The following is a 20,096-nucleotide window of genomic DNA, read 5'->3' as shown; positions in this document are numbered from 1 at the left end:
AGAGCTCTGACAGCCCCCTGTCAGTGTCTCTCCTGCCCCTGCTGCCCATTGTGTGAGGTTCTGCTGGGACCTGAAGTGTCTCTCTGACATTTTTATCCTTTTAGCATCAGAGTAGGTAACTGTCACCTTGGGAAGGTGCAGACACGGCTGGGAGCTGGGGCCTGTGGAAGGGAGAAGGGGGCTTGAAGAGAAGAAAGGATTCAATAAAGCCTCCAGCCTCACAGCCTGTCTCTGCTTCTCCTTTGCTCCAAGCAACTACTGCACAAAAAGGGTGACAACCAGCTCTACAGATGTATGGATGTAGAAGTGAGCACGGTTCTGAGTGCCAGCTCCAGGCACCAGCTTGCCCTTGCCCTGCAGCAGCCCCCAGCACCTCCCGCAACGTTCCCCCTGAGTTGTCTTTGCTGTGGAAGGTGGGCTCAGGTTTCTCTGCATCCCTCTGGTTCTATTGAGCATTCTCAGCCTTCTGCCAAAAGCTGCTCATGCTGCAGGCAGGTTGCATCCTGCTGTGCTGCAGTGGGTGTCAGGTTAGTGACCAGGGGACGCTGACAGACCCTGCTGCTGTTGCCTCTCCCTGTCAGAGCCGTCCAGTCAGGGCCTGGGCTGCAATTCCTTGCAAAGAAGTGCAAATGGGAGCAGCCAGTGATAGAGAAGGACCAAGGGATCTGCAGGAACTGGAAGGGGGTGACCCCCCATGGCATAAGGCAGGTGGTGCTTTGTGCCCTCCCTCACTGGGACAAATGGCTGAGCTGTCAGCAGCGTGGCAGAGCAAGGAATCATTTCTACTGAGGCAGCAGAGCCCTGGTGAGCGCTGGTCTGTGGTGGGAAAGCTTTTCCAGAGCAAACACATTCTGTATTCTCTCAGTGTCTCTAGCTGCCTTTTGGTGCTGTCTCTGCCCAGCTGTGTCGTTCCTCCACTGCCAGTGCTCAGCCCCAGGGTGAGGCTCGCACGCTGCAAGCAGTTCACAGTCAGCTACCTGAAGGCTGTTCAGAGGGACCTGGCCAGGCCGGAGCAATGGGCTGAGGTTAATTGCATGGGGTTCAACAAGGCCCAGTGCCAGGTCCTGCACTTGGGCCAAAACAACCCCAGGCTTGGGACAGATGGGCGTGAGAGTTGTCTTGTGGAAAAAGACCTGGCGGTGTTAACTGACAGCAGCTGAACGAGAGCCAGCAGTGTGCCCAGGCGGCCAAGAAGGCCAATGGCTTCCTGGCCTGTAGCAGGAATAGTGTGACCAGCAGGACCAAGGAGGCGACTGTCTCCCTGTGCTGGGCACTGGTGAGGCTGCACCACGAATACTGTGCCCAGTTCTGGGCCCCTCGCTGCAAGAAGCACATCGAGGTGCTGCAGTGTGCCCAGAGATGGGCAACGAAGCTGGTGAAAGGTCTGGAGAACAAGCCTGATGGGGAGCAGCTGAGAGAGCTGGGGATGTTCAGCCTAGAGAAGAGGAGGCTGAGAAGAGACATGAGCACTCTGTGCAACTGCCTGAAGGGGAGCAGCAGTGAGGAGGGGGTTGGTGTCTTCTCCCCAGTAATCAAAATGGATTTGAGTCGTGCCAGGGGAGCTTTAGATTGGACATGAGGAAGAACTTTTTCCTGGAGGGGGTTATTAAGCATTGGAACAGGCTGTGTACAGAGGTGGTGGAGTCCCCATCCCTGGAGGCCGATCCCCACCTCGCTACAGCCTCCTGTCAGTGCTCCTGTCTGCCCTCAGCCTCCTCTTCTCCAGGCTTGAACACCACCAGTTCCCTCAGCTGCCCCTCATCAGATTTGTTCTGCAGCCCCTTCTGCAGCTTCCTTGCCAATCTCTGGACACACTCCAGCCCCTCCATGTCTTTCTTGCAGTGAGGGACCCAAACCAGGGATGTTCTTACAAAGAGGGGGAAAATCAGCTGTTTCTGGGTGCTGTTTGCCTTGTGCTGCAGACCTCTTGGGATGGGAAGAGCCTTTGTGAGGTGCCTGTTCCTTTCCCTGGCTGCAAAGAGGGTCCAGGGTGCTCTGGTACCTCAGTCTGGGGGTAGAAAGAGTAGGCTAACCCCACCTGAAGCTTTTAGGGTAGATTTGGGGAGTTTCAATAGGCACCCACAAGCCATCCACATAGGCAGGGACATTGCTGCAGACACGAGTCTGTTCTGTGCTGTCCCGTCTATGTTTGTGTTCAGCTGCCTGTGGCAGACACACAAACAAGAGTCTGGATACTGCAGCAGCTCCTCAGTAGCGTTTCCAGAGGAAGCCATCTGAGGCAGCAGCTCCCCAGGGGACAGGGCAGATGGCAGTGAAGCTGCTCCTGCATCTACTTGCAGCCAGGACAGACCAGCTTCTAGTGTGTGACACCGGGAGACCTTCAGGAAGTGCCTGCAGAGGGATGCCTGCAGACACTGGGCCCCATCAGGTCCTCAGTGCCCTTCCCAGTGACCCTTTCCCATCCCACCTGCCCCCATGTCCCCATCCAGCCCTGGAACCTTCTCTGTGGGCACCACGGGGACATCCAGGAGACTTCGGGTGTCCTCCTTTCCATCTTCCTCAGCGGCAGCTTCTGGCACAACAAGGACAAAGTGCTCGAGCGCTTCTTCTCCTCTTCTTCTTGTCGCTCCGCTCCCTCAGAGGAACGGAATTCCAGCCCAGAATTCAGAGCCCTCTTGGAGTCTCTCAAATGTGCCAAGGGCTTCCTCTCTTCCCCCTTGAAAAGCCCAAGACAGACAAACTTCACCAAGAGGAAACCTAGGCTGTAACCGGTGCTTTTCTACTCCTCAGGGGTACCTGGGCAGGACAATGCAACTTCAGCTTCCTCTGACTCTCTCAGCCCATCGCTGTTCCACCCTCCTGCGCCTCCTTCTGCTGATCCACATCCCTCTGCTCCTCGCTCTCTCCGGATGCTTTCCCTTCCTTCTCTTCTCTGTCCCTGCCCTCTGTCCCTGCCTCTCCCTTTCTCTCACCTTTCCCTTGTCCCTTTGTCCTTATCCCTGTCCCATCTCTCTGTCCATTCTCCTGGTGCCTTTTCTGTCTCTCTGCCCCCCTGTCCCTCTCCCTGCCTGTGTCTGTGTATCCCATGTTCTCCTTTCTGCCCTTCCAATCCTCTCTCTGTCCCTCTCTGCTGCTGCTTGTTGCTCTTTTTCCTCCTGCACTCCCTGTCTCCTTAAGCTCCATCCCTTTCCTGCTCTGTCCCTCTGCCCTGCTCCTCCCCAGTATTTTCCTCCTCCTCCTCCTTTGGCTCCTCCTGGGGCTGGGCCTGTGCAGCCCCGGGGAGGCGGCCATGGGGCTGCAGGGTCAGGGGGGCCTGGCCAGGGGCTGGTGTCCCTGCAGGGTCAGGCAGCAGGAAGGAGGCCCCGGGGCACGTGGGAGCTGTAGGCCTGGGGCACTGGCTACCGGCCAGCCATGTTGGCTCCTGGGCCATGTGGGAGCTGTAGCCCTGGGCAGGGGCTGGCAGCCATCCCTGTTCATTGCTGGGCGCTCTGGGAGCTGTCGCTGCCCCCTCAGCTGCCCACAGCCGTGTCGGTGCTGTGAGGCACAGGCTGTGCTGCAGCTGTGGCCTGGCTGAGGTGAGGCCTGGGGCTGCCCCTGAGGCCAGGGAGGCCCTTGGGCAGCTCTGGGGGTGTCTCCTGGCTGCTGCCCACCCGGGGATGCTGATGGCAGCTCCAATATTGAGCTGGGCCTGGCTGGGGCAGCCCCTTGGTGACCCGAGAGCTGGGGAGGGGCAGGAGATGGAGACAAGGCCCCGGGCACAGGCCCCGGGTGCCCCAGCTGCCAGAGCCCCCGCAGCCGCCCCAGCATCTCAGTCCCTGCCCTGACAGCAGCAGTGTGTGGTGCTGCTCACTCTGGCAGGGCTTTCACTCCATCTCCCTTCTCCCCACAGGTGCTGGGCCAGAGGTTTCGCAGGCACAGCCCGGCCAGGAGCTCGCCGTCCTGGCTGTGCCGCTGCTTTGGCAGCCGCCGCGGGGAAGGAGGGGACAAAAGCTCTGCCTTGCTGGCTGCAGACGGGCAAGTTCACACACCCAGGTAGGGACCCTGGCTGTGGTGCCAACCTGATGTCCTTCAGGAGTGAAGAACACAGGGTAGTGTTGGCTGGGGGCTGTTGTTGTTGTATGTCTGGGATTGATGTGACCTTTCCGAGGCAGTTGTTGGGATTTCAGCAGACATTTCCAGTGAAGCCCTTGCTGACTGCTGGTCAAATCCCTTCCTTCAGGTGCCTTTGTTTCCCTCAGCCATGTCTGTGACTGATCCCAGCAGCCCAGTGCCACTCCTGCGTGGTGTGTGGAATGCAGCAGTGCATTTGGGGAAGGGATTTGGGGGACACGTGCCCTTGTAAACACGCTCATAATAGGCATCAGGAGTTGATCTGAAGAAGTGATCTTTACAACTTTCCTTTTGTTCCTTGTTGCATCTTTTTCTCACCATCGCTATTCACGTGCCATGCCGTGCCGTGCCGTTCGGAGCCGTGCCGTGCGGAGCCGTGCCGTGCAGAGCCGTGCCGTGCCGTGCCGTGCCGTGCCGGTGCTGCGGGGCGGCGGGCGGCGCTCAGAGCCGGGCGGCTGCGGGGCACATGCCGAGGGAACGCGGTGGGGGCGGCGGGCGGGCGGGTCCCGGAGACGGCGCTGGGGTCTGACGGTGCGGCGTCTGCCCGGGACGATGGCCTCGCGCTGTCCGCGCTCAAGCGCCTGCAGCGATCGCAGCGCACGGACCGTCTGGACGCGCTGTTTGGCTTCGAGCGGCCACCGGAGCCTGGCGAGCGCACGGGCTCGCTGAGCAACACGCATCCGGTACGGGACGAGGGGGAGCCGCGGGGAGGTGCCCGGCGGGGCTGGCGGGATGGGCCCCGGGGAGGGGCCCCGCTCGGCACGGGAGGTCTCGTACAGGGACCCCACTGAGCCCGTGGTGCCCGTGGGCAGACGGAGGTGCTGGACGAGGACCGGCGGTCCGTGAGCGCTGTGGATTACTACTTCATCCAAGAGGACGGAGCCGCTTCAACGTGTGTCCCGGGGGTTCGGGCACGGCGCAGGGCCCTGCGAGGGGAACCGCCCTTGTCACCCATCTGCTCTCTCCTAGGAAGCCTTGCCCTACAAGCCCTACTTCTGTGTTGCTACCCAGAAGGTGAGCAGGGGACCCTGGGAGGGCTGAGCTCCCCAGAGGAGGGGACGGCAGATCCCTGGGGAGCTCAAGACCCCCTGGGCATCCTGCTTTGGGAAAGTCTTCTCGCAGGGGACGGAGCCGTGGTGCTGGGCCCTGGGGTCTCTCGGCAGGGCTGCGAGCTAGAAGCGTCCTCCTTCCTCTCCAAGAAATTCCAAGGGAAGATTGCGAAGCTGGAGACTGTTCCCAAAGAAGATTTGGACCTGGTCTGTATTCCTTTGTGCTCTGAGTAATGTTCAAGGTTCAGAAACCCCCTCACACCTCTAGTGAAGTAGGAGGAGATGGAGGAGTGGAGGGAAACTGCACTTCAGTGTCCTACCGTTGCTCACGGTGTCTCTCAGAAATGGGTTGGTTTTGGCTGGTTACTTACCAGTAGTGATTACTTTCCTCTCCTTGAGCACATCAGCTTGTGCACAGTATGTTCAAGACAATTGCAGGAATTAAAGGACGAGTGAGGGAGGAGATGCTGTGGGAGGGGGATGCTGCACGTGCTTCCTTCTCATTCCAGGGGAAATGCTCCTGTGGTCCTTGTGCAGGCAGCAGGGCTGGCTGGTTCCTCATTATGCAGCTCTTGTGCTCTTCCCTGACGTGCTCCCCAGAATCAATTCTTGGTGCTTGACTCTTCCACCTGTTGGCACCTTTTTTGTGGCCAAGTTTTCTACCTGAATCAGTCTTGTCTGCCTTCCTCACCCTGTCTTACGGTGGCCATCCCTCAGTATGCATCCCCCCTAAGCTAACGTTATCTTGCTGCTTTACAGCCAAACCACTTGGTAGGCCTGAAGAGGAACGACATCAAGCTGTCCTTCAACACGGTGGATGAGCTGGTGAAGGTGAGGAAGGAGATCTCACCTGCTGTAAGGAAGGACAGAGAGCGAGACGCTGCGAGCGACGTCTACGCAGCCACGTTGGCAAGGTGGGAGCTCTGCCTCAGGTGGCCAGTCTGTCACTCATCTTAATAATTAGGCTCCCTTGATTAGTTCTTAGCTTTTCTCGGAGAGGTGCTGTCCTGCCTGGGGTCTGACCCAAGCTACCCGTCTCCAAGGTGGTTCTTCCATCTCAGTGCTGCACATCAAGAGGTCCCAGAGCCTCAGGGATGTGATGTGCTGTGCTGGGGGTGTCTGAGAGGTACTGGGCAATTTATTTCTAGCTGGGACTAAAGAAGAAAAGAGCCCAACAAACATTTTTGGACAGGGAACTGCTGGAGAGAGGCCAGTGCAGGGCCACCAAGATGCTGAGGGGACTGGAGCATCTTCCTTCTGAGGAAAGGCTGCAGGAGCTGGGGCTATTTGGAGAAGAGGAGACTGAGGGGGGAGCTCATTAACATTGACAAATATCTCACTGGTGGGTGTCAGGAGGTTGGGGCAGCACTTTTTTCTGTTGTATCAAGTGACAGGACAAGGGGTGATGGGATGAAGCTGGAACACAACAAGTTCCATTGAAACATAAGGAAAAGCTCTTTTCCCTGTTTCAGTGAGGGAGCCCTGGCCCACGCTGCCCAGGGACGGTGTGGAGGCCCTTGGAGGTCTTCAGACCCACATGGACACGTTCCTGTGTGAACTGATCTAGGTGGGAGCTGCTTTGGCACGGGGATGGGACTCTAAAGGTTCCTTCAAACCCCCACCACGCTGTGATTCTATGAGTCTGTGATTTTCTGTCTGAATAAGAGGCCAGGCACTTGTTCAGAGGGTTGGAAACCTTGTTGCAGGAAGAAAAAAAAAGAAATTTTGGTTTAAAGGTCAACCAGAATATAGACATGAAAAGTTCAGCCCTCTCTCTGGTATCCTGGCCTTGAAATGTGATTCCAGTTGGAACCTGAGGAAGAAGAATGAAGTGAATTGAGGGCTTCTCTGCTCACCCAGAAGGTGTACTGGCCCTCTCTGAGGGGCTTCCTGGGATGCCTCATTCTGCTTAGGCTCAGTGCACAGAATCTGAAGGGCTGGAAAGGACCTGGAAAGCTCATCCAGTGCAACCCCCCTGCCGGAGCAGCACCACCTAGAGTAGGTCACACAGGAACTCATCCAGCTGGGCTTCAATGTCTCCAGAGAAGGAGACTCCACAGCCCCTCTGGGCAGCCCCTTCCAGTGCTCCCTCACCTCAGCAGGGAAGGAGTTTGTCCTTGTGTTTCTCTGGAACCTCTTCTGTTGCAGCTTGTACCTGTTGCCCCTTGTCCTATCAGTGGCCCTCCCTGAGCACAGCCTGGCTCCATCCTCCTCACACCCACCCTTGATGCATTTGTAACCATGAATGAGGTCACCCCTCAGGCTCCTCCAAGCTGTAGAGCCCCAGCTCCCTCAGCCTTTGAGCACAAGGCAGATGCTCCACCCCATCATTGTGTCCCTGTGCTGAGCTCTCTCCAGCAGCTCCCAGTCCTGGAACTGAGGGGCCCAGAGCTGCACACAATATTCCAGATGTGGTCTCACGAGGGCAGAGCAGAGCAGAGAGGGAGCAGAACCTCTCGTAACCTGCTGCACACAGCCCTTCTCATCCACCCCAGGATGCCATTGGGCTTCTTGGCCACAAGTGCCATGCTTATAAACCAAACACTGTAGGACCTGTTGGTGATACAGGGACGTGTGGGTCTTGCCTGCCTGTGCCTCTAAGCAGACACAAGTCACAAATGTGAGAAGGGCTGAATTTGGTCAGGAGCATGGGCTGTGGGTGCTGTGTGCCCTGGGGTTGCCTCTGAGCACAGATGGTGACTGCATGGTGGGGAAGTGTTTGCCATTCTGCCCCTGACTCCTGGTGCTGGTTGCTGGGGATGTGGGGCCATGCCCTCTGGTAAGGCAGCTGCTTTGTGGGGCTCTTTGCAGTGCTCTGAGTGGAGGTAGCCTGAGCACAGAGGAAGAAGGGGCTTCCAGAGAGGTTGCCAGCCAGATGGACAACATTGTGGATATGTGGGAGTACGACGTTCCCTACCACGTTCGTCTCTCCATTGACCTGAAGATCCACGTGGTGAGCAGGGATCAGGGAAGCAGGAGGAGCTTTGCTGTCCTGCTGCTGTTCTCCTGTAGCCCAGGCAGGGCAGAAATGTTTTGTCTCCGGGCAAAGGTGTCAGTGACAATGAGTTTGTGTGTAAAGCTTAGTCATAGAGTCATAGAATGGTGGGGACTGGAAGGGACCTTTAGAGCTCATCCAGTCCAACCCCCTGCAGAAGCAGGTTCACCTAGATCAGGTCACACAGGAACGTGTCCAGGTGGGTCTTGAAGACCCACCTCTGGGCAGCCTGTGCCAGTGCTCTGTCCTGTACTGCTGGGCCTTCTCCTTGCTTAATGATGTGCAAAGAAGTGAAATGACTGCTGAGCAGCCACAGTTTGAGCTTTTCTTCCGGGCTGCATTTAATTTGTGCAGCTTTTTTCCCAGCAGCCAAGCGCTGAGGCTGGGGGAGGGCCCACAAGGGAGGCCTTCAGTAGGATTGGGGGGTTTGTTTGCAGCTTTGTGCCCAGCCAGGAGCTGGCCCCACGGTGAAGCCCTGTCTACCCTCTCTCGACAGGCTCACAGGTACAACGTGCGGTGCCGGGGCAACACCTTCCCCCCCAGAATCATCCGTCGGGACGATTTGGGGGAGCGGCCGGTGAGCACCAGGCCGGGCGAGCTGCTGGGGTCACACCGTGGTGCACAGCAGGACAGCTTTGCTTCTGGGCTTGGGTAGTGATTTGGGGGTTGATAAAGCAGTAGAACAGTTACTGGCTAGGGTCTGCTTAGCTTGGTGGGCTAGCAGCAGGCTTCAGCAGAATTGCTCTGAAGTCACCTGCAGAACACTCTGTAACGGCTTTGGTCCCGCTCAGGATCCCGTCGTTCTCGCCTTTGACCCTGAAACTACCAAACTGCCTTTGAAGTTTCCTGATGCAGAGACAGACCAGATCATGATGATCTCCTACATGATTGATGGGCAGGTAAGGGACAGCAGAGTGGGTTCCTCCATGCTGCAGCAGCAAAGCCAGGGAGCAGGCCAGCGTTTTGCTTCCAACCCAGCTCGCTCCAGGCTTTCCGTGCTGCCGCCTGCTTGGTGTGTGGCTGTGGAAGTGAAAGTCTGAATGATTCATAAGGTATTTAGTTTCATGGTGCCCAGCTCATGGTGGTGGTGCTCCTCTGAGGGAGCAGCAGTAACCTGGAGAGCACAAGGACAACTACTCTGCTTCCCATGTTGAGTGGCTGATGGCCAGTGATGGTTCAGCACGCTCCCAAACAGTTGTTCCCCGTAAGTTGTTCTCCATAAGCTCTGGCTTTCACAAGGAAAGTGAACCATCATTTGGACAACATTTTTTGTGTTGCTCACAAGCCAAGGCCTTCTGACTGCCTCCTTGTCACCTCCCTAGGGCTACCTGATCACAAACAGGAAGATTGTCTCTGAGGATATTGAGGACTTTGAGTTCACTCCCAAGCCAGAGTACGAGGGTCCGTTTTGTGTCTTTAATGAACCAGATGAGGTAAGTCAGTTCTGCCCAGTAGATTTTGTTTTTTACCTGCCTGGGGCTCTTGTGGGCCAAAGAGCAGTGGTTGCTTGGTTGGCTGCCTCCCTGGGGAATGTGGTGGGTCTGGCAGGGTTGGGCATGCTTTTGTTCTCAGCAATAAGGGTAAGAGAGGTCAGGTTTGGGCTAAGTGGGGAGGAGAGGGGAAGGGTGGAGTCACCTGTGGTATCCACCACCTCTCCATGAGGAAATTAAGTGTACTTATGTATATTTTCTACTCTTCTGTTTCATCCTAGGCTCATCTGATCCAGAGGTGGTTTGAACACGTCCAGGAGACCAAACCCAACATCATTGTCACATATAATGGAGACTTCTTTGACTGGTAAGATCATGAATGAAAACTAAGCTGGCAAGGTGTCACCTCAACTGTGGGGCAGGGTCGGGCACCAGCCTTGACGTCCTTCCATGGCCCACAGAACACTGACAGTGTGTGATCTGTGCTGTCTGGCCAGTCTGAGCACCTCACCAAAACCTGTGGTGACTGGCTTGGGAATGAGAGTTTCTGTAGAGTCTCATCCACCCAGCTGAGCTGCTTGAAACCCTTGTCAACGTGGCAGCGTTGGTGTATGGATGAGTCCAGTCTAGGGAGAGGCTCAAAAGAGACCTGGAGGATATGTGTGCAGGCAAGCTTTTGGGAAGCAGGGGGAGAGAGACCGTGTGCCTGTACCTCCTGCTGGAGGACAGAAGCAAACAGCATCGCCTCATGCTGCAATTCTGTCCTGCAGGAAGTTTTGCCTGTGGCCAGAATCACAGAAAAATTGCCTGATAAATTCCTTAGGTAGTTTGTTATCAAGCAGTTGTGAAACTGTTGTTGGAGATGAAGGGAAATGACTGTTCTGTTCCTTCTCTTCATGTTGTCTCTCTCCCCAGGCCCTTTGTGGAAGCGAGAGCAGCAGCTCATGGAATTAATATGTATTGGGAAATTGGATTTCAAAAGGACAGCCAGGGAGAGTACAAAGCATCCCAGTGCATCCACATGGACTGTGTGAGGTACCAAATGCTGCCTCTCTGATATAGAATTGCACCTTGATTCCTTGAATTTCTGTAAAATACCTATGCTTGTGTTTGAGAACCATCATCCTTCTGTCTGTTGGCAGCTCTTGTGTGTTGCACCTCCATAGGCTGGCATGATAGTCTATTTTTTGACTGTGCTGCTTCCCCTTGGCATTTTGCACACCACAGAAACTGCCAAGCCTTCTCTGTGAAGGGCTGCTAGGGCTGTCTCTCTCCCTGCAGCCTGCTGGTGGCTGTCCTCTTGTGTTTGAGGACTGACTGAGGGAGTGAGGAAGGGGCCGTGTCCTGACCCAACAGCCTCCTGGCACAGCCAAAAGAGGAAGTAACACATTATGCATGCATGAGAGAGAGAGAGAGAGACAAGTTGGGATATTTTATGTGGGTTTTTTCCACTGGAGCAGTGTCTGGGCTTTGGAGAGTGACTGGCTGCCCTGGTAGCATCTCCTCCAGGGGTTTAATCTTTATCTTAAAGCCACTGAGGGAACTGGATGGTGGTAATTCTGAGAGTTGCTGATGGTATAGATAGTGAGGTTTGTCCTGCTTGGGATTTAAGTGCATTGGTAGAGATGCAGGATAAGTAAAGCTGGGCAACCTCTTACTCCACTGCATATGAATGCTCAGCTCTTGGCTGTCTTTACGAGGTCCCCTTTGCAATCCAGGTGCCATTTGCAAGCCTGTGCCCTTTTTGTAGGATTGATTTCTCTGCAGAAACTGCTCTTTTCATAATTCTGTCCAGGTGGGTGAAGAGAGACAGTTACCTCCCAGTGGGAAGTCACAACCTGAAAGCAGCAGCTAAAGCAAAGCTGAGTTACGACCCCGTGGAGCTGGACCCCGAAGAGATGTGCCAGATGGCTGCAGAGGAGCCTCAGGTAATGCTGTGCTGTGTCTCCTCTGAGAAACTGCAATACGAGCCTAGAGCAGCTGCAATATGGTTTATTGAATCTTAAAGTATTACAAAAAGGATTACCAAAAGAAGTATGAATGCAGTGGGTTTTGAGACATTAACTCAGTGTGTGTCCCCAAACTGCTGGTGCCTTGGAAGCACTCGAGCTTGTGGGGAGGAAGAGCGGCATCTTTTGAGGTGGTTTGAGCACTGGCATTGCACTCTGTGTTTTCTGTATTTATTTCCATCAGTGTGAGGTGGAAGGCACCACCTGAAACAGAAACACCACACAGAGCCATGACTTGCTGGAGTGACAAGAAATAGGCTTAGTCCTCTGGGTGTTGCGGGCAGAGGATTTCTGCTGAAGCCCTGGAGCAGCCTCCTGACTCCCAGATGGGGCACGCTCTGTGCTGTGAGCTCATCCTCCTGTGTTTCCTCTCATTCAGAGCTGACAGGTTGCTGTGTCATTAGAGCTAGAGCAGGATGTCCAGAAACAAACAGGTTCTTCTTTGCAAACTAGGATATGGAGAGATACACCTTTTCCCTTCTTCCTGCTGACATGATCATGTGCAGCAGGAGGCAGTGAGAGATTCTTTATTGTCATTGAGCTGTTCTGTCTCATGTGACTGGGATTAATTTGCCTCACCCTTCCCCAACAGACCCTGGCCACCTATTCAGTGTCTGATGCAGTTGCCACCTACTACATGTACATGAAGTATGTGCACCCTTTCATTTTTGCCCTGTGCATCACCATCATCCCCATGGAGCCTGACGAGGTGGGTGCATTCCTGAAATGATCCTTTCTTTGCTAGCAGAGTGTTGTCTCTCACAGTGCTGGGCCATGGACCACGTTCCCACTGCCAATGCACTTTCCCATGTGAGGCAGGGAGGGTGGCTTTGGAGCCTACTCCTTTCTCTCCACAGCCCTGTGGTATTTTGGGAGAGGTGCTGAAGAGTAAAAGACCTAAGTGTTGGCAGTACAAGGCTGAAGCAAGAAAGTGTGACTGCTGCTCCATGCTCAGCCAGGTTTACTTGCAGTCATGGTCATGCAAAGCTGGGTCTCCTCATGGCTGTTGTCAGCTGTAGGGAGGTTGGTTAGGAAGCTCTCTGTGCTGTGTGGTTGAAATGTCCCTCTGTCCTCACCTGGCTTAGCTTACAAAGGTATTTGACAGTAGAGTAGTGTCAGGAGCTGATGGCAGCAGGGATCTGGAGGTCTCTGTGCTGTCTGTAGCATGCTGTCCTCCCAGCCAACACGAAGGAATCAGTGTTGCACCACCTGAAGCCATCTGGCTTGCTGATGTGGCTGGTACACCAGTGCTCACCAGTGCCGGTACAGTGCTTCTGACTGAATCACAGGATGATTTGGGTTGGAAGAGACTTTCAAAGATATGTGATGCAACCCCCATGCCATGGGCAGGGACACCTTTTAACTACTTCACTTCTAGGGACAGGACATCCACAGTTTCTGTGGGCAACCTGTTCCAGTGCCTCACCACCCTCAGTGTGAAGAGTTTCTTCCCTGTATCTAATATAAATCTACTCTTTGGGTTCAAAAGCTGTCTTTGATGCCTCTTCTGCAGGTGTTAAGGAAAGGATCTGGGACACTGTGCGAGGCATTGCTGATGGCTCAGGCCTATCACGCCAACATCATCTTCCCCAACAAGCAGGAGCAGGAATTCAACAAGCTGACAGACGATGGGCACGTGCTGGACTCGGAGACGTACGTGGGAGGCCACGTGGAAGCTCTGGAATCTGGGCTCTTCCGCAGTGACATCCCCTGCCGCTTCAGAATGGTGAGGGCCACGCAGCCCAGGCCTGTCCCCACAGACTGGGGAGGGAGGAATTACCCTCCCCTGGCCTTGCTGTATGTCCCCACTGGGCTTGGGCAGCAGCTGTCGTACTTGAGGACAGCTGGAGCACCTGAAGTTGTGTGGAGCTGGGCTGGGAAGGAATGGAGCACGCTTCCCAGTGGCCACCAGTGCTTCACTGGGAGGGCAAGTGGCTCATGAGTCACATACTGGAGGCAAGCCAGGCCCTGTTGACAGCAAGGGAGAGTGGCCACGTGGGGCTTTGGTTTTGAGTTCTTGGAAGATATGTCTGTGTCCCCTTGGAGTCCTGTCCTCCCTCTGTGCTTCTCACACCCAAACTAAGCTGCTTCTGAACCCTTCCTGAGTGTCTTTCACCTGGTTGTGGGTCACACTGCCATCTCTTATCACCTTCCCCTGTGCTGCTTTGTACCTGTGTTGTGTCCACAGTTGTCAGAGGCAGCCCTGCTCACTGCTCTGTAATGCTCAGTGTGGGCTGTTTCAGTGGGTCTTGTCTGGTCATTGTCTTGTCTAATCTGTGTGTTTAAATGCACACAGAGCATTTAAAAGGATCTGGCCCAAGTCTGAATCTCTGGAGCCTTGCAGCAGCCAGCATGAGATCATGAGGGGTGCTGCCCTACCAAACACAAATGCAACCAGCTGCTCATTACCTGCCCTTGTCTCTTCCCTTTGTTACTTTTTTGCTGTTTTGACCCAGTGTCAGTGCTCCAGACCCTGCCTCTGCTTCCATGTGCTGCCTTGTGCTGCAGGGCCCTGCTTAGGGCTCCCCAGGCCAGGCTGGAACACAGGCAGCAGGGCAGGAGCTGCAGGCAGGGATAGCTGCCTGTGATCTCAGTGCTCTCCCCATGTACCTGCAGAATCCTGCTGCCTTTGACTTCCTGGTGCAGTATGTGGAGAAGACGCTGCAACACGCCGTTGAGGAGGAGGAGAGTTTGCCTTTGGACCAAGTCACCAACTTCCAGGAGGTATGTCAGCTGTGACACAACTGGGCTTGACAGGGAGGACTAAGCTGCGGCTTTAAAGTGTGTGTTTAGGCCCATTTTGTGCTCTATGGAGAAGAGAGACCAAGCCCCCATCTATGGGCACCTACAGAGTTAGTTGGTATTTAGGGATGCTATGAGCAGCTGCTGCCTCCACCAGTCCCAGCCAGCACCTGCAGGAGCCCAGGCCTGGGATCTGGGGTCTCTGCTCTGGCTGAGGGATGCAGTTCCTGCTTTTCCCTTTGCAAGTCCAGTCAGGAGCAAAGCTCTGAGAGAGCTGGGAAGGGATTTAGTAAGAGGTAAGTATCAAATATTCTCAGTACTCATGTTTCTTTTGTTTTACTAAAGGTCCCAGAGGCAGTGGCGTAACTTCAGCAACCTGTATTTTCAATAAGAGCTGAACAAACCAAGCAGACCCACCTCTGGGGCTGAACAAATCAGGTGCCTCTGCAGTCACTTCTGGACAAGCAGCAGCCAGAAGAGGAGCGTTGTTTTTCTGGGAGGTGATGGAAGGAGTTGGATAAGACAGAAGTGACCATGCAGACCCCAAGGTCAGTGAGGGAAGAGAGGAGGAGGTGTGCTGGAGCAGAGAGTATGGTTCTTTAAACTGAAGCACTTGGCTGGGGGAGGCTGTGAAATGGCAAAGTGTGTGCCATCCCACCTAACACAGAAACAGGTCAGGGAAAGAAATGCAGCCATGAGCTCAGCTGCACACCAAGCTGAGAAGCAGAAGGCTGAATGTCTAAGACGGGAGGATCACCTTGCACCCAGCCAGGGAAACCTGTCTGCTCGAGTGAGCCCCTGTGTTGCCTGTTCACCATGGCACGCAGCCTGAGGAGAGAGCAGCAGGAGCTGGAGATGTGGGTGCAGATGCAGGGCCATGATCTCAGTGCAGTTACACAGGCACCTGCTTTGCCATTTTGCACCCTGACTGCCTTCCTGAAAAACTAGAGACTGAAGGCGATTGACCCTCCTGCCCTGTGAGGCACCAGAGGCTTGCACAAGAAGCACCAACACATCACGACAGAGGGGTGTTCTCGTGGAACATCCTCAGGACCATCCCACAACTGTCTGTGGCTCAGTGGATTCAGAAGCAAAGAGCTGCATATGACACTGGCTCCTGTTCCAGATGAAGCACCGCAACAGCCGTCTCCCTGTTCCTTTGCCCCCACATCCTTTGGGCCGAGTCCTTGGCTGTGTGGCACAAGGAGAAAAGGTCCCAACAGGAAAGGGCACCTGCTGCCAGTACATCCTGCCTGGGCCAGGCAGGGACTCTGGCAACAGAGTGCCAAGCCTGAGTGTGGAGCCAGGACGGTGTACACGGTGCCTCTGGGTGCTGAGGGATATGCTGTACCCCTGTGCACGAGCTGAGGAGTCAGCAGAGCCCAGCCCTGCAGCACTGAGTGCCACTGCTCCATTTTTTCCCTTCCAAAACAGATTTTCCCCTCCAAAATCTTCATTTGGGATTGTACACTCTTGTTTGAGGCTCCAAAGGTGCTTTTTTAAGACTCCCACCTGTCACTTTTAAGGCTCCAAGCTGCATCTTGAGTGTTCAAAGGTGCCTTTTTACAGGCCAAACTCATCTTTTAGGCATTGAAGTCTCATTTCTAAATGAGTCAAAAGCTTTGATTCTTGTGTGGAAAGTTTCATTTTTAGGGCAGATATCATAAATTTTAGGATCCAAATCTGTCATTTATTATACACAACATTTCCTTAGAGTCCATGTGTTCATTCCTTTAGAGTCTGAACCCTTGTTTGTAGGGCACAAAGCCTCCTTTTAGCATCCAAACCCCAACTGGCAGCATTCAAATGCTCATTTTCACTTCCTAAACCCTCGTGGTAATCACCAAAGCCTCATTTTTATAGTCCAAAGCCTCATCTCTCCCTCACCAAACATCTTTATCCGGCTCCAAAGACACTTTTCTAGTAGTCAAAGCCTCATAAAAAATGAGAGTTTGAAACCAACACAGGAGGTTCTGGCTCTCCAAAATCAGGCTTTGGGGGCAAAAACTGAGGGTTAGGGCACTCAGGATGTGGTTTTGGCGAGGAAAAAAAGGAGCAACAGGATGCTCAATGCGAGGCCTTGGATCCTGAAAATGAGGTGGGGGAGGGAGGGGAGGGGGGGGGGGAACTGAGGCCCCAGAGCCCCTCACACCCCTTGTGACACAAGGTGAGGGGCCTGAGGGGGAAGCTCCAGGACGAGCCAATGGCGATGATCTGGGCTGTGAGGTCACAGAGCCCCACGTTTCCACATCATACTCTGTCGAGCTGAGCTACAGCCACAGCTCAGTACTGCCAGCAGCAGTGGCAGCAGCAGCAGCAGTGGCAGTAGCGGCAACACTGATGCAAGCATAGGCAGCTGTGACCCCCATGAACATCCTTATACTCCTGTTCCTGCTGGGAGCCCAGGGTGCCCAGGCAGCTCCGTGGCGACCACGGCAATCAGGTGAGCAGGTAGGTGACGGGCTGGCAGCAAGAGGTGGCAGCGGGGCTGGGGCCGTGGTGGGGCGGGACCAGGGGAGCTGGCCACTCCGTGAACAAGCAGAAGGCACATCCCTGCAGGGAGGCACAGCAGGTCAGTGTTACTGTAATAGAATTTTCTGGAGGAATAGTCGTGCTCAGAACCAGGGTCAGAAACTGTCCCAGAGCAATCTCTGAACTGCTCTGTCCAGGGGCAGCCTTACCCAGGGCAAGAGCTGCAGGGCAAGAGCTGCAGGGCAAGGCCTGGCAAGATCCCCCAGGAGCAATTCTCCCCTCAGCTGAGTCTCTGCGCTACCTCTGGCTTTCAGTCTAGGGAACAGCTTTCCTTGGGAGATGTTTCCTGGGGAACAGCATTCCTGCTCCAGCCCTGCAGTGCTGTCCTTGGGCAAAGCCAGGTCTCCAACACACAGCCCCAGCCCACAAGCAGGGGAACAGACCGGGGAAAGTCCATGGTCTGGAAATGGTACTTGAAGTGTTTCCAGGTGCCAATCAGTCAGGCCCCTCTAGAGCTGTGGAAGTCTCCCTCCATGCCTGGGTCTCACACCATTACCAGAGCCCCTCCAGGCCTTGCAGGTAACTAGTAAGAAGGAGATCACAGTCCTTAATGGAAATGTGTTTAATTGCAGCTGTGCCTAAAGGCAATGACCACATCAGTTCTCAGCTGGATCATGGGCAGGAAAATCAATGGAATCCCACAGGTATGTTGCATCTGGGTTTTAATATTCAGTTCATAGCTAATTTCACTATGTAATTTCTTGACCAGGGCTCAGATGTGCAGGAAAGCAGAGAGGGAACTGGGGGGCTCCATGGTGCCCTGGGGGCTCAGCCTTGCAAAGCTCTTTGCCAGCCTCTCCCTGCTGCACTGCTTTCAGTGCCTAATGCAAAGCCAGTGGACTCCCTCGGTGTGAGGTCAGAGCTGCTGTGAGTTCCAGGGAGTGCTTCCTATGCACAGATTGCATTGGGCGAGCACGGCGCAGGCTCCCAGGACCTACAGGGTGCTCCTGAGTGGGATGGAGAGACGAGTGCCATGGAGCAGTGCCGCCTTTTCACGGCGTTTTGCTTCTTCCCTGGAGAGCTGCTGGCTCCAAGCCCAAATACGAGCCAGGGGTCTCCTGTGGGTGTAAGGACACGGCCCTGCAGGGCGAGGGCTACGCCATGGCGTGAGCCTCTCTCATGTTGGGCTCTTCTGCTGTTGGGTGAATGTCCCAGTGGATGATGGAAGCTTCTCCTCAGTGTTTGGTTGCAGATGTGGCTCCAGTTCCTGCTCTGGAACCCACTGTGTATCCCAGCAGTCAGTGCTCTGTCTTGAGTGACTGCACAGACTAAACACTAATATCCATATATTATTAATCAGAAATTTAACTGCACTCATTCTGTTGAGGTCTTGAAAGAGCTGGGAAGAAACCTGAAGCAGAAAACCATTCTGAGACGTTTAATGAGATTGTGAAAAGATTTATGGAAAACGTGGCAAAGGCAGGAAATGGTGGGTAAATCTGTCCCTGAACCAAAAGCCTTGGGAAGCTGAGGGTTTATATGCTCCACAGCCTGGTCCAGCCCCTTGTTCTCCTGGGTGTCTGAGAGCTCTCACTGAACCCTCAAGGTGAAGGACAGCTGGGAGCTGCAGCCTGAGCTTGAGGCCGGGCTCATAACCAAAAGGCAGCTGCAATGAAGGGCTCTGAGCTCAGCCTCGGCTGGTTTGGCTTTCTATTCCTAGTTTTCTTTTAGAAAACATGGCTCTGATTTTTGATTGGAATTGGGGGACTTTTGGATCCGCATTGACACTTGTGAACGTGCCCAGAATATCAGGTGTTTTATTTTCCTTTCTTGGTGAATCTCTCAATATGTGACGAACACTTCTCCTGGGCATTTGGTTGCAGATGTGACACCACCTCCTGAGATGAATCCAGCACTGGAACCTACCTTGACACCCACTGGTGAGTGCTCTGTCTGTAGTGACATCACAGACTAAACGTTGTTTTCCATATTTTGTTACTGAGAAACTTTGCTTAATTCTTTCTCATCAGATTCTGGAACAGATGAGAAGACAGCTAAACCAGAAAAATCTCCTCAGTTCTTCAGTGACGTCATCAAGAAATTCATGGAAAACATGGGAAAACCAGGAAATGGTGGGTAAATATATCACCCCAAAACTGAAGCCTTGGGAAGCTGAGGGTTTAGATCCAGGCATGGCCATGCTGTAGTTGTGACTCCTCCAATGTGTGATGGACACTTCTCCTGGGTGTTTGCTTGCAGATGCAGCTCCAGCTCCTGAGATGGATCCTGAACTGGCAGCCACTTTGCAAACCAGCAGTGAGTGGTCATTTTCCATATTATTTTCAGTGAGGAATGTAGCTCAGTACTTTCTGGTAAAGTCCTCAAAGAGGCAAGTAGAAAGCAGAAACAGGAAAATCTTCCCAGCTGTCTTCAAGCCCTTGGGGAAATCCTGCAGGAACTGGACAACGGCCTGAGACAGAGATGGGTTGTGTCCGTGTTGCTCACGGGGCGGCTGGTCAAAGCGCTTTGCTCCCACACGTGCTCTCCATCTGGCCTCATGAGTTGTGCTCAGTGGGACCACTTGTCTTCATGGGTCAGAGACAGCCTCCATGCAGCAGCAGGGAGAAGCCTCGGGGAGGGAAGGGGACTGAGTGCCAAAGAGATGGTGCTCAAATCTGAAGGTGTGCCACGGAGGAGCAAACCCATGACACCAGGAAAACTGGATGGCAGCCAGCCCAGAGAGTACACAAAGCTGAGAGGAGAACGACCAGAGAGCTTTGACTTGGTTTCTGGAGTTTGCCCTGTTTCTGCTGAAACCAAGGCACTGTCTCAGCCCCCGTATATTCACGTCTTCGGAGATGCTGAGAAAGGGAGGAAGAACATTCCCTGGCCATGCCAGCCCTGCCAGCAGTGCGCAGGACACACTAACGTGCAGAACTGTTCTTCCAGGTGCAGATGGTGAGAGAAAGACAAAGGCTGGTGATCCTCAGGATGTTCAGAAGGATTGGCTAATCGGCCTTTTGATCACCTTGGGCTTCGTGCTGCTTGGGATAATTCTCTATTGTGTGATCTGTCTGTGCAGGAAGAGAAAAAGGTGAGGTTTTTGAAGGATTTTTTTGGCTAATGTTCTGTATGAGATGGGCGCTGTTGGCTGTGAAGTATTCCAAGGTGGGACATTCTGGCGTGCCCAGTTAGTTCCTGGCCAGACTGGGCTGAGCTTTCTGCTGACAGATGATTGAACTGGCATCTCAATTCATGGGAGCTCTTTTCCAGATCCCCTTCTTTCTGTGGCAAGTGTTAGTTCAAAGTGACTCTGTCTCAATGAGAG

At 54.1% G+C, this 20,096-nt stretch overlaps 1 protein-coding gene across 1 annotated transcript; it reads left to right on the top strand.

Annotated features, from left to right (window-relative positions):
• Positions 1-1,101: 1,101 nt before the first annotated feature.
• LOC133627581 (DNA polymerase epsilon catalytic subunit A-like) lies at positions 1,102-15,277 on the top strand. Its single transcript, XM_062013866.1, has 18 exons — positions 1,102-1,107; positions 3,851-3,993; positions 4,517-4,754; positions 4,884-4,965; positions 5,045-5,085; positions 5,235-5,327; positions 5,880-6,034; positions 7,932-8,073; positions 8,612-8,692; positions 8,907-9,014; positions 9,438-9,548; positions 9,827-9,912; positions 10,461-10,580; positions 11,341-11,473; positions 12,147-12,263; positions 13,068-13,280; positions 14,171-14,278; positions 15,245-15,277. Exons 1-18 carry the CDS (start codon positions 1,102-1,104, stop codon positions 15,275-15,277), a joined length of 2,010 nt encoding a protein of 669 aa, XP_061869850.1.
• The last annotated feature ends 4,819 nt before the right edge of the window (positions 15,278-20,096 follow it).

This window comes from Colius striatus, chromosome 22, assembly GCF_028858725.1.
Source record: "Colius striatus isolate bColStr4 chromosome 22, bColStr4.1.hap1, whole genome shotgun sequence".
In the NCBI taxonomy this organism is placed as follows: Eukaryota; Metazoa; Chordata; class Aves; order Coliiformes; family Coliidae; genus Colius; species Colius striatus.
Note: the sequence above shows the minus strand (reverse complement) of the source record. Positions and strands in the feature narration are given on the sequence as shown.